This window comes from Ursus americanus, chromosome 7 (genome assembly GCF_024610735.1).
Source record: "Ursus americanus isolate L20-20 chromosome 7, mUrsAme1.1.p, whole genome shotgun sequence".
Taxonomy (NCBI): domain Eukaryota; kingdom Metazoa; phylum Chordata; class Mammalia; order Carnivora; family Ursidae; genus Ursus; species Ursus americanus.
The window spans coordinates 50655623-50669083 of record NC_142133.1 but is presented as its reverse complement, the minus strand read 5'-3'; the positions used below and the strand labels follow the sequence as shown (position 1 = coordinate 50669083).

The window sequence follows — 13461 nt, the reverse complement described above, 5'->3', positions numbered from 1 at the left end:
ACTGAGCAGGGACCCCCGATGTGGGACTCAATCCCAGGATCCTTGGATTATGACCTGAGCCGAAGGCGGATGCTTAACCAACTGAGCCACCCAGGCATCCAGGAGAACAGTTTATTGTCTAAAAATCTTCTGTATTGATGGGCTGTCCCTTTCCTGGTCTTTTGACTCAGGAAAATAGGCTTTGGTTGTGGTTTTGTTTTTGTTTTCGTGTTTTTGTTTTGTTGGTGGTGGTGTTCTTTGCCTGGTAACATTTCCAAATTGAGACGTATGGAGGCAAAGGAAAACCGAGGGAATTCATCACCATGGTGGTCTAGCATCCTGAAGTTCCTGATACATCTGCCTTCTCTCCACTTTCCGGAGTAGTAGTTGTTGTTATTGTTTGTTTGTTTGTTTAATGTTTGTTTCTGTTGTTTTTACGTGTACTTAGTGGGAGGAGTAGGGAAAAGTATATCTGTTTTTGGACAGAATTCTCTGCCCTCTTTCACTTAGAAAAGACTTTGACAAACTATTCTTGTTAGATGTTTGGTGTTCCAGAAATAGTCACATTTTAAAAGGAAATAATTTTTTTCTTTAAAAGAATGCCTTTTTTTTTTTTAAGATTTTGTTTATTCGGGAGAGTGTGCACACGTGCGTGCGAGCAGGAGGAGGGGCAGAGGGAGAGAGAGAATCCCAAGTGGATTCCACGCTTTCGCAGAGCCCAAAGAGGGGCCAATCCCATGGCCCCAAGATCATGACCCTAGCCGAAATCAAGAATCTGATACTCAACTGACTGAGCCACCCAGGTGCCCCGAAAATGGCTTTTTATTAATGGGCATTCAGGTATTGGTGGGCTGGAGCGTATGTGTTGGGAGTGGCGTGATGGAGGAATTAAACTTGGAGACTGAGAGTCTCTCCTAGATCTCGAGAAAGCCACATCTGGCCCTTAGGGAGAACCAATCCCTGATACCAGGGGCCAAACTGCTTCACCACTCTGGCCAGAAAGTGTTCCTTCAGTCTTTCTGTCACGCTTGGTGTGCTGCCAAAGGGGAAAGAGAAGGAAAAGCCTTGGTTAAGTAAACATATATTCATATTTCACTGCAAGAGGTTGAATGGTCTAAGTCAGCATAACTGGTCCCATATGTTCAGCATTGATGGTCCAGACATGATTAGTTGCACCTTCGAAACAACAGATCATTTGTTTCATGTTATGAAAATCTTAACTGGGGGTGCCCTGGTGGCTCAGTTGGTTAAGCATCTGCCTTCGACTCAGGTCATGATCCCAGGATCCTGGGATCAAGCCCTGCCTCCGACTCCCCGCCCGGGGAGTCTGTTTCTCCCTCTCCCTCTGCTCTCTCCCTCTGCTCCTCTCCCTACTCATGCCCTGCTTCTCTCTCTCTCTCTTAAATAAGTAAATAAATAAAATCTTTTTTTAAAAAAAGAAAATCTTAACTCATTTATTGCATGTCTGTGCATGGCAGGCACTGCATGGAGTTTTATGTGCGGTATTCTGCTATCATTCTGAAAGAAGGCAGTGTTGTGTGCCTTACTTTACAGGTGAGGAGACCAAGTGACTTGCACAAGGTTATCTGGTCTCTGACTGGCTGAGCTGGGTGGACTAAACGTTGCCTCTTTGACTCCAGAGTTCTTATATGTACCATGCTTCCAAACCACAGGGTTCAAACCTGAGCCTTCTGGGTGGGGATTCTCAGGCGGAATCCTCAAGAGCCCCCTTCCCCAAGGTGATTTGGAATACTGGATCCACTTGCTAGAGCAGGGGTTCTGACCCTGGCTACACATTAGAATCCCGAGAAGAGATTTTTTTTTGAAGTCCCGATACCCAAACTACACCCCTGACCAATAAGCTCAAGCTCTGGGTGAAAAGCAGGTGTCAGAGCTTTAAAACCTTTGCCTGGAGACCCTGATGTTCTGCTAGTTTTGAAGGCATGCTGGAGAGATAGAAGACGATGATGAAGAGTCACAGTCAGACTCTGGAGCTCTTTTCTGGTTGAATTGGTGTTCCTCTACCGAAAGGACTTGAACGGTGCAGTCTGCTTGGGAAGCTTCTTTTGCAAGGCACTTCTACCGAGAAAAGGTGAAATGCCCAAGTCACAAAGTGGGGTACGGGCTGAAGGGGATCATGAAGAACTGGTTAAAACGCTTTGAGGCCCTTGGGACTTCACTGTGGAAGTGTGTGCAGGAGGAAGAAAGGCATAGGTGGGGCTCTCCTTTTTTTCTTAAGCCAGAAAGCATACCAGGGGAAGTGGGGAAGAGAGCCTGGTTATCACCATTGTTGCTCAGAGGTCTGAGCCCCTTTACGCCCTCCAAGTGAGGTCTTAGAGAGGTTGAATAGCTCGTCTGATGTACTGGGGTCCCTTGTTGCCTCCTCCAGACCCACTCTTCACCCTTCTCTGCACCCAAGGAGGCCAGCCTGTTAGGGGAGCAACAGTGAACTAACTCCCTGGCACTCTGGCTCCAGCTAGTTTGGGCTAAATGATACAAAGTCATATATATTTGACTGAGTATATCCCTGTGTACTGGCATATTCATTGCTTATCTGAAATTCAAGTGTAACTGGAACGCCTTGTTTTTTATCTGGCAACGCTATGCCCATTGGGGCGCATGTGGAAAATCTGATCTGCCCACACCATGTTTTATACCCGACTTTGCTTTCTTCGCTCTGTGCAGGCATACCAGTGGGGTTTTGCTGGCACTCCGTCTTATCTGCAGTCACACCACAGCTGTGACCCCTCCATGCGCAAGCAGCCAGACATGTCCTCCCCTTGCTTTCCAGTAAAGCCCCTGCCAGAGCCCATTCTGCCCCCGTCAGATACCCAGTTTCTGCTGCCAGGCTTTGCTATGCTTGGTGCAAATGGGACTATTCAAGAGTCAGTTTCATCCCGTGAATGGCCTTTTTCTCCGTGTAACTTTTCCTAGGTCGCGGAGTGTATTCACTCCAGTGAAGTTCATGTTTACCATTTACAGTTTTGGGACAATAGAGTCAAGTGATTTCAGGGTAAAGGTTTAAAATTTTTCTCTCATTAAGTATCATTGCTACTCTTTATCAATTGAGAAACCTTCACGTTTACATAAAGTGAAACAAAACTAAGTAGAAAGTTTCTGTTTGTTCTGGATTTGGCCTCAGCCAGCCACAGGGATGGGGAAGGAGCCCTTAAACTAGATGACAGGAAAGCTGCCCAGGGCCATGATTCAGATTATCAGCCAGAATGATGGGGGTGGGAGAAGGGAGACAGTCCAGGTGTGGCCCTTTCTCTTGGAGGGGGACACAGGGCACTGCAGGAGAGGGAATGGGGCGTGGGCTCCAAAAGCCTTTTTGTAAACTGCAAACCCGCTGCTGAAGGAGGGCTTTCTTCCAACTGACTGGCAATTGATAGCAAAGCCCACAGCAGGCAGCCAGGCCAGAAAGGAGGTGTTAGCTCCTGGGCAAAGGGCATCCTCCCCTCTGTCTGTCGCTTCTCCCCAGGACCATGTATTCTTTGCAGGTGGGAAGCAAAGAACCCGCAGGAGTTCAAGGCTAAGCCCTCACTCTTGCATCCTCCTCTGGGCCTCCTGATTCTGAGGCTGAACTTCAACAAGCTCTCTTGAGGCCTCTGTTTTGTTGTTTGAGGAAGAGTAGAAAGCGCGGGGCAGTGGGTCCCACAGACTGGCACTTCAGTCCTGCCGTTGTTCCAACACTCAGGCCAAGGCGTTTCCGCTCTCCCCTTCCGGGCACCCAGGATTGTAAAGCAGATTGATGGAGCCTGACACCCAAAGCACGGTTGAATTAAATAGGGCTGGCCAATCCGCACTCCTCCTCCTGCAGGCCTGCCCCCCTGCCCAGTCGTCCTCCCATGGTTTGGAGGGCCTCCAGGGCCCGGGTGCTGCCCAGTGCTGCCTTTCCAGCCACTACCCCTGGACCTGCAATTTTAGCAGTTTCCGCTTCCTTTATCCACCTTGGGCTGTGGTCCCAAGGCTTGGAGAAAAGGAAAGGAGCTCTTGTTATGAAAGCGTTATGGAGGCCAGCCAGCCCTACAAAGATACCTTAGGGCCCAGAGCCTTCTGGCTATCACAAGCCAAAAGTTTCTTTTCTCCTCTCATTCGCCACTGGCAATTATGTTGTTCCAGTTTTGCTAGTCCCTATGCATGGACCTCTCTGATTAGTCCCAGTGCTCATTCCTACAAGGCCCAGGTCTGGCCTCAAAAATCCTACTTCAGGTGGCCAACAGGCCCAGGTTCAGATGCAAGCCAAGGACAACAACATCACCTAAAATCTGTAGAATGTGCCGGCAGACCCTATAGATCCGATCATGTCCTACCACTGAGGCGCTCTTACCCTTGCAGGGGATTGGCGAAGCTAAAGAGCTTTTCTGAGATCATGTCTCAGGCAGCAAAGGACTTTCCTGGGCAACCACTGAACTGTCCACCAACCAGCCCACCTGCCATCATGCACCCTCAGCAAGCACCCAGCAACTCTTCGTGGATTTCAAGATGGGATGTGTTAGTCAATCCCACAGAAAGTAGACTGTTCACTAGCATCTCCCAAATGACCAGTTTTGAGTCTAAAAGACTAAGGTCCCTAAATGTCTGGCCCACTGCAGCTGTGTGTGATTGGTGGAGAAGGTGCTGCTTCAGAGCCCTGCCAACATCCCACCTCCAACCCACTCCCAGCCGCAGGAGTGTCCCTGCCTGGACCAATTCTCTTCCCTGCTCACCCTTCAGAACTCTGCCCACATCACACGCATTTATTCCATGGATGTTCACTGCATTAAATGTATGTCACGCATCCTGCTGGGTTCAGAGGGTGTCACCTCCAGCTTTTGAGGAAGCTACAGATGTGTTCAGAACAACAAGGCGAACCTGCGTGAAACAACAGACAGTATATCTAACCAATTTATTTGTTGGATGAATAAATATTTGCTGATCGTGTCCCATAAGCCTGTCCCTGCGCTCGGCACTGGGGGTCAATGATGGAGACACAGTCCCTGTCTGTATGCAGCTGATGTTGGAATCTGGTCAAGGGCTGAGTGGTGATTAGGAACGGGCGGGGGTGCGCCCTCATGCAGCTGCAGGGCTGGATGGGAGTGGCCCCCTGGAGCTGGCAGAGGCAGCTGCCTCAACAGCTGGACAGCTACTCTCCCACCTTGCTGGGCGGCCATTTGTCCAAGGCTGCTCCATAGCAGTTACTTAGGTAGAGTTAAACTTGCCACTTTAGTGGCTTATCCAGTTCACAGAAGGAAACAACCTTGGAAGGAGAGGAGGGGAGGATGAAGTTTCTTGTGAATTCCACCCAAATTACAGCCAGAGGCAGCCCACTTTTCCATGAGTGCTGCGTAGAGGGTACCAAATTCTCATTCAGGCTCTGTGAGCTTTAATACCTCTCTCATACTCAATAAAAATGGTCTCCAGTGTGTGTCCATCTAACAGGCCATCATGTTGCCTTTTGCCGTCTTAAGGATGAGTCAACAGGAGCAGGTTAGTGAGAACTAGAAGGTTTGTTGTACGAGCAAGCCTTGTTGGCCTGATCTCTCCTCCTGCCATAACTGCCCCCCCCCCAAATAATTTTAAAGCAATCCAGTTTTGTAAGGAAAAACGGGGAGGGGCATTATGCATGAAAGTAATCAAAACAGTGAAAAGTTAGCAGCTTAAAACACAATCTCTGATTGGTCATTGCCCTGACCTTTGGGTCCAAAACCTGGGATTGCTATTTTGCCTTTTTTCACATTATCCATAATCACTCATATAGCCATTGCTATATAAATGGCAGCCCCCTCAGCCCTCACCACCACAGTTGTGCAGTGGGAGCCCCACCAACCTCACCATCCATGAGGAGTTGTTCAGCCCTTGCTATCAACCCCTATAAATCAGCCCCTCTCAGGTATTGGACCGTGGCAGGTTTTTACTGATTCACAATAATATAAGAAAATAGTAAGAAACAGGGGCGTCTGGCTGGCTCAGTCAATTGAGTGTCTGACAGTCAGGTCATGATCTCAGCCATGATCTCAGGTCCTGGGATCGAACACCGCGTTGGGCTCTATGTTCAGTGCAAAGTCTGCTTGTCCCTCTCCCTCTGCTCCTCCCCCGCTCGCTCTCTCAAATAGATAGATGGGTAGAATAAGAAAGAAAGAAAGAAAGAAAGAAAGAAAGAAAGAAAGAAAGAAAGAAAGAAAGAAAGAAAGAAAGAAAGAAAGAAAGAAAGAAAGAAAAGAGAAAGAAAAATAGCCAACAGTTACTGAGCACTGTGAGTCGGACATAGTAATACGCCCTGTATTGCTAACAGCAAACCTATAGGGCACCATTATTGCCATCCCCACTTCCCCTGAGAGAAAACTGAACCAGAAGCAGCATCCTGGCCTGGATTCTTCTAGCAACAACCAGAATCATGACCACTCCAGAGAACTCTTCTGTGTTCTAAGATTACATCCTTCCTAAATACTTGGTGTCAAACTGACCTTTCTGTCGCAGGACGATGGCAATAGTGAGGTCAGCCCCTCGCCTCTGCCGCATCCTTCCTGCTTCCTGGCCGCTCTGCTAGTTAGGTCTTCGCTGTCTTCCTGGCGGGTTTCCCACCTCCTGGCCTCCTCCTTCCTGCTAGTCTTGCTTCTGCCCAGCCGGATGTCAGTGCTGGGGTCAAGTATGGCTCTGATCTTCCCCCTCCCCTGCTCAGGAACCTTCCAGGAATCCCTGCTACCTCAGCCAGGATTCGGGGCTCTCCGCAGTGAGCCTGTATCCACTTGCTCTGTCACTTTGTCCGAGCACAGAAGTGCCACCCTACAGCTACATTCATGTTCCCATAAGATTAGGGCCTCCTCTTTCTCTTCAGTTTCCCATGCCCCTGCCCCTTGAACCCCTGTCCACCTCACCTCCCTCCTCTCATTTGTGCCTTTACTTATTCAACACACCTTATTCAACTTATTCAACACACCTACTTCGAGCACCGTCCATGAACTGGCTATAGTGTGGGTGCAAGGCCTCTTGGGACTCTCAGTCCAGCAGAAGAGAAAGAACTGAATGAGGAGTCACAGGAGGTTTTACAAAGAGGAGGGGCCCAGCACCTAATGTTGGAGGGTTAAGTAGTCGGGGGTGGGGAGGGACCAGGGAAGGCCTCCCTGATACTGTCAGGACCTCCCCCTCGCCCCAGTTAGCTGTGTCCCATTTCCCCTGTGACTCTTGGGACCTTCTGCTTCTCCTCCCCTGGGGCAAGTGCCTTTCTGTACCCCATTAGACTATCACAGCAAATCTTAGACCCAGGGGGCGCTATGTAAATATTGGTTGGGAATTGAATCATTATGTCCACTCCTGGCAATTCAACTCGTGGAGCTTAGCTATCGTTTCAGCTATCACAGTGATTACGGGGTGGGTGTGCTGCTCCTGACATCATCTGAGTGGGTGGCCTTGCCTTTAGTCTGTTCAGAGAGCTGCTTAGCTCATAGAAAACCGAAGGCTATACCCAACTGTAATCAGGGGTTATTTTGCAGGGTTGGGACTACAAAACAGGTTTCCATTTTATGTTTTCTGTGCTTCTATAAATATTTGAATTTTTCACTGCCAACCTGGATTACCTTCATAATTTGGCATTTTAAATGTCTTCAAGTCAGTTAAACCAAAGAGTTATTTGCTTCTCCCACTGCACTTGCTTGCTTTATATTTCAAGAAAAACAAAGTTATCTGGACATACCCCTGACTTCCCAGTCCCACGGAAGTCAATGACTAAAGACCATACATAAATTTGCTGATCTGAGAGGCAGAGGTGAATTGTAAGTGCTTCAAAGCCTCGAGAAAAAAGAGCATTCTTGTGGAGGGTCTGCAGGCATAAAACAAACAGCCAGAGCATTCATCATTGCAGAAAGTGTCCCCAAATTCAGAGGAAGATGACGGAACTGGATGGGACCCAGGCAGAGCTTTCCCCTTCCCTGCTAAGAGCCCGGGCCCACACTTGTGCATAAGGTTTGCATGGCATGGGGGCGACAGGAGAGGCAGGGGCCCCTCTCTGCAGAGTCACCCTGACCTCCACTCCCTGGAATAAACGAACGCTCCCATCACAGCACACTCATCCGTCTGGATGGCTGGGCTCCAGGCCAGCCTGTGGCTGACCCACATAGCCTCCCCCAAAGCATGCAGAGGGCCCCTGCTCTCCCACAGCCACTGAGACCTCAGGCTAAAGGCAAGCAGTGAGCTTTCCCCGGTTTCTTAGAGTGAAATCTCTTCTTCTCCAACCTGGCATTCACCCTGGAGGCAGTTCTCAAATGCATCAACCATGAGAGCCGACCTGGCAGGAAAGAGTCACATGGAGAAGACTCCCTAACAGAAGCCATGACCTTCAGTTGAGGAAGATGTGCAGGCCAGAGCGACTTGGCAGGGAGGAAGCCAGAGGAACAAATTCTCAGATCCTTCCTTCTGCCCCCAAATCTCCTGCTTGTATCTCCATTGGCCAAATAGTGCTTAGCTGGCTCCTTACGCTAAACATTATTTGTTGTTTATCTGAAATTCAAGCTAACTAGGCGTCCTGTGTTCTTATTTGCTAAATCTGGCACAACCCTAAGCAGAGACCATCCTACTCACACACACACACACACACACACACACACACACACACATGCACGCACTCAGGAGCCCAGGAGGGTGTGACATCCTGAGTGTGGGAGAGGCACAGCTATCGCCTGGGGACAGGCACCACTGGGTACCCCCAGTCACTTACTCACAAAATGCCAGACCCATGTCTCTCCCACTCTGCCTGTCTCAACCACTTGTGGCCATTGTGTTTGAATACATAACCACCAGCACAGAATGTATGCTCCAGAAGTGCTATTAAAAAAACCAGAAGTACAACTATTGTGGGCCAATATTTTTAGAAATACTTGTGGGCCAGATGAAATCAACATTTCCAGTCCATTCCAGCAGGCAAGCATTTTATCGGAAGCTCCAAGTCATTCTGTAGTTGGTGACATGAGTGACTGGTTTTTTCCCCTGTACCTAGAGATGGGTCACTTTGAGGTGCAAGAATTGTGAACTTGTCTGTGTGACCAGGAGTAGCCTTTGCAAGACCACTGGTCAAATTTGTGACACAGTCTGTGACTGAGAACACAGTGAGAAAAGAGATCTCAGGTGCCGTCCCCTTCCTGCCATGCTGCTGAGTTGGGCATGAAGGACTTTGAATGAGTCACAATTTTGGGAAATGGGTGAAGGTGGTCAAAGGTGCAAACTTCCAGTTATAAAATAAAGAAGTCCTGGCGATGTAATGTACAGTATGGTGACTAGTTAACAATACTGTATTGTAAAAAAACCAAAATGCTCTACTGTCTACTCTCTACCTAAGAGAGTAGGTCTTTAAAGTTCTCGTCACGAGAAAAAAAAATTTTGTAACTATGCGTTGTGATGGTAGTCAGCTAAGCTAACGAAATTATTATGGTCATCATTTTGCAATATATGCAAATATCAAATCATTATGTTGTACACCTGAAACTAATATAGTATGTCAATTATATCTCAATTAAAAAAAAGAAAAGTGAACAATTTTTGAGGGGGTGTCTGGGTGGCTCAGTTGGTTAAGTGTCCGACTCTTGATTTCAGCTCAGGTCATGATCTCAGGTTCGTGAGATCGAACCCCGCATTGGGCTCCGTGGTGAGCATGAAGCATACTTAAGATTCTCTCCCTCTCCCTCTTCTCCTCCCCCCACCCCCTCTTGTGCTCGTGCGTGCTCTCTCTCTCTCTAAAAAAAATAAAAATAAAATAAAATAAAGGAAACAATTTTTGTTGGGGTGAGTTCTACTTCTTAAACCTTCTTTAGGAGGTAAGTGAACGGATGAATGAACTTGTGAATGAGAATATACGTCCAGACGTGTGTTGAATACATTCTTTTCATGCTTTCTGAGGACACTGAGGATACCCCAGTTCTATCTCATCGTGGCCTTAGAGATTGGGAACCTGTTTGGAAAACTCCATTATTTAAAAGGCTAAAAATCAGATTTCTGTTTTGCAGCTGTTGCAGAGGTGAGGGAAGCAACCAAGCCTGACCCCCCATTGCCAGGAGGCCTGCAAGCTGACCACACGCCATTTTCCCTTCCTCACACCAGTGGGTACCAGCCTGCCTTGACGTCTTCACCACCCCAGCCCGGACGACCGCATACAGGGAATGCAGCCCATCCCAGGGTGACCTCTGCTGGGTCAAAGCTCCTACCGCCTCTTGCATTTAATCATACAATTGGCCACATAATACTTTCTGAACATAAAGATGTCAAGTTCAATTGCTCCATCAATATACCTAATATGTACCAGGACATTGCAGTTATTTCTTGGTGGAAAGATGGGAAGGAGTTGCTTGGGGCACATCATGCCATTACGCAGTTTTATCCGGATGACGAAGTCACAGCAATAATCGCCTCCTTCAGGTATGTGTTCTTTCTTCCTTTCTTTTTTTAATGTTGTTATGTTATTTGTGATTCAAAAGCAAAAACCTCATAAGTTAAAAAAAAAAAATTTGTTTTCTGTGTGAGCAACCCTCCTGGTGCATTAAGAGTGTGGATTAACAGCTGACAGTCTGTATTGTTGATCTCTTTTATGTTGATCTTGGCCCCACTGAAACTGTTTATTATCAGAGGCTCTGCATTCTGGGGAACCACCTCCCCCCACCGACCTACAAGTCATGTCAAGTCCCGCTTGACTCAAGAGCTCTCCCAATGAGTAGGAACAGTATTTCTTACCCCATGTGAGGAGACATCTTAATCACCCCGTGGGCATGGAGCTTTGAACACATTCCCATCCCTCTCATTTGCCTTATCCCCTGTCTCTTCCACCTGTCCCCAGCACCCCCTGCTCTTGCAGATCATGGTGTTGACATAGCCCTCATGCCTATTGGGGTGGGAAGAAGGTGGAAAGTCTAAAGGCTGGAGAAATGAGACAGACCTTCAGCCACGTGGGGCACCGTCTCCGTGTTCCACTATGTTTTGGCAGGGGCCAGCCGAATGCGCTGGGGGTTGTGACAGGGCTAAGCCAAGTCAGCACGTGTATCTGGAAGAATTCATTGTCCCTAGGATTGCGTCATCGTATTTTCAGCGTACTGCAGACGGTGAGCCAGCTGCTTCTCTTCTCCCCCATCCCTTTTTTATTCTCTACTCTCTCCTCTTTAGCCAGGAGGGGTTTGGGTTTTTCGTTTTGTTTGTTTTTGAGTCAGAGCCTCCTTGCCCGTACAGCTTTAGAGTTCAGTGGACCTGTGGTCCTTGAAAGCTCAAAATGAGGTCACAGCCACGCAGTTGGAGCAAGTGCCTTTTTCCCTGGGATTCCTCCACTCCGAGCAGAGCCCTCTTTCATCTGGGACGTTTTCACTTTCTCTGGCCTGATACTTGGGGGCAGTCCCAGACAGGGTCATCACTTTTGGTGAATCATTTTGTTTCCTTTTCAGAAAACTGCCTCAGAGATACCACAAGGCTAACAACTCAGAGTTCAGTGTGTCAACACTTCCACAAGATGTACCCTTTTATTTATTTTATTTTTTCATATTTTTTCCAAGTTATAGGCCTGGTTAGCATCAAAGCAAAGAACACAGCTTTCACACTTTCCATTGGTTGATTTAAACTCTGGCTGGGTCCTTCAGGCTGCCACTCTCAGCCAGAGGTTGAGACCATTCAGGAGGTTTGACTACATTCTTTTCCGCATCAGCTACAAGCTGCAGGTATCTTACCATGCCGTAGACACAGCTTCCAGTGAGAGAAGTAAGATCCCCCATTTAATAATGAATAAGGAGCGGTTTACTTTTTTTTTTAAGATTTTAATTATTTATTTGAGAGCGAGAGAGAGAGCATGAGCAGGGGAAGGGGCAGAGGGAGAAGCAGACTCTCCGCTGAGCAGGGAGCCTGATGTAGGGCTCGATCCCAGGACCCTGAGATCATGACCTGAGCCGAAGGCAGATGCGTAACCAACTGAGCCACCCAGGTGCCCCTAAGGAGCAGTTTAAAGGCTTAAAGAAACAGAAAGCTGGCACATTGGGCTCATCAGGTATCATTAAGAGGAAAGCACTGCCCTGCTGTCTCTCTGGGCTGGGAGTCCTAAACGGGTCCTGCCACTGGCCAGCCATGAGACCATGGGTGAGCTGCCTTCTTGCCAAAGAGATGGGTTTGGACCATGTGACCAGCAGCTTCACGTGTGTTCAAGGGGGCCATGAGATGATTTCAAAGGACCTAAATTGGAGAGTTTTTAAACATAGAGTAGATAGTGGTATATCTTGGATTTGTGTCTTCAGAGTTCAGAAGGTGACCTGGGTCATATTTTTAGAACTTAAGAAAAAAGATTATACTTTTGCCTGGATTCCGCTTCATTTTCATAAACTCATTCTGAAGGGGAAACAAAAATCTTATTTGACCTCCAAACTAAGCCATAAAGCAAATTTAGTGCTCAGAATTCTTATAAGTGGTGGACACTGTGCTGAAATGAGTAGCTTTGGGGACAAGACCGAGTCCACCATTATAATGTTCTTCAGCTGTATTGAAGTCATGTTCAGGTGACCCAGGAGCCATATAGTGATTCATAGAAGTAAATTATAGTGACTTAATCAGGATTATAAATATCTGTGTAATTTCTTGGCAGGAGAGAAGGATGTTGGAGCCTTTAAATTTGATATCTTTTAGGTGAGGCCCCTGAGGCCCCTGTGAGTAGGGTGACTTGTCCAGGGTTAGTAGGGAGTAAGCTGTCACCCTTAAGCAGAGGGCTTGATATGCACACCTGCAGTGTCTTCTGTTTTCGCATCTCATGGGCCCTAAAACAAATCTTTGGTTGCCCGGAGCAGTGAAGAATTAAAAACTAGTGCTAGGCTTTCCATGTATGGAATTTAATCAGGAATTCATTAGCCTACAATTTGGTTGGAATTGCCATTAACAACACCTGTATGGACCACATGTATTTAAGGGAATGGACAAAATACAGATGTGTGTGTATTGGCAGGGGTCAGAGGAACTATGGAGAGAAACACAAGGCATTTCGAGTTAGGTCACGGAGCCACTTTTGTATCAGGTGTTACAATAAAAAAAGGTAGAATTATAAGAGATGAAATTTGAAAATAATAGGGTCTCCAGATTGAGGCCCCCACAGCAGTTTGTACCAGCACGCATCCTTTAACTGTGAAGCCATTGTGAGTTGCTAGAGACTGACGGGATTGTGGATGCGATTTAACTTTCTTAGTCTTTCTTGGTTCCACATTTCCTCTTCTACATCAGGGAGACCCCACACTTACACTTCCAAATGCCCCATTCTGAAAACAAGAGTTTTCAGAAAACAGGTCTGGTCTTTGACCCTAGAACAAGACCCGTTCCGCTCAAAGGTGTGTGTTAGGTTGTGCGCATACTTAAGGCTGTGGCGCTTTCCCCTCGTATTCCTTCCATTGCTTCCACCCCACCCCCCGTCTTTTCCATGGTGGCCTGATGCCGTCATGGTGCCCTCTCCCTTCCAAAGGAAGAAAAGGCCGTGATAAAGTAATTTACACTAAGGAAAGCATTCAC

General features: G+C 47.5%; 1 protein-coding gene across 1 annotated transcript in view; it reads left to right on the top strand.

Moving 5' to 3' along the window:
* MERTK (MER proto-oncogene, tyrosine kinase) overlaps nucleotides 1-13461 on the top strand; it is a 106137-nt gene that overhangs the window by 17719 nt on the left and 74957 nt on the right. The window contains exon 2 of the mRNA XM_045808937.2: nucleotides 9954-10362. Coding sequence (XP_045664893.2) covers nucleotides 9954-10362 — 409 coding nt within the window. The remainder of the gene's footprint in view (nucleotides 1-9953; nucleotides 10363-13461) is intronic.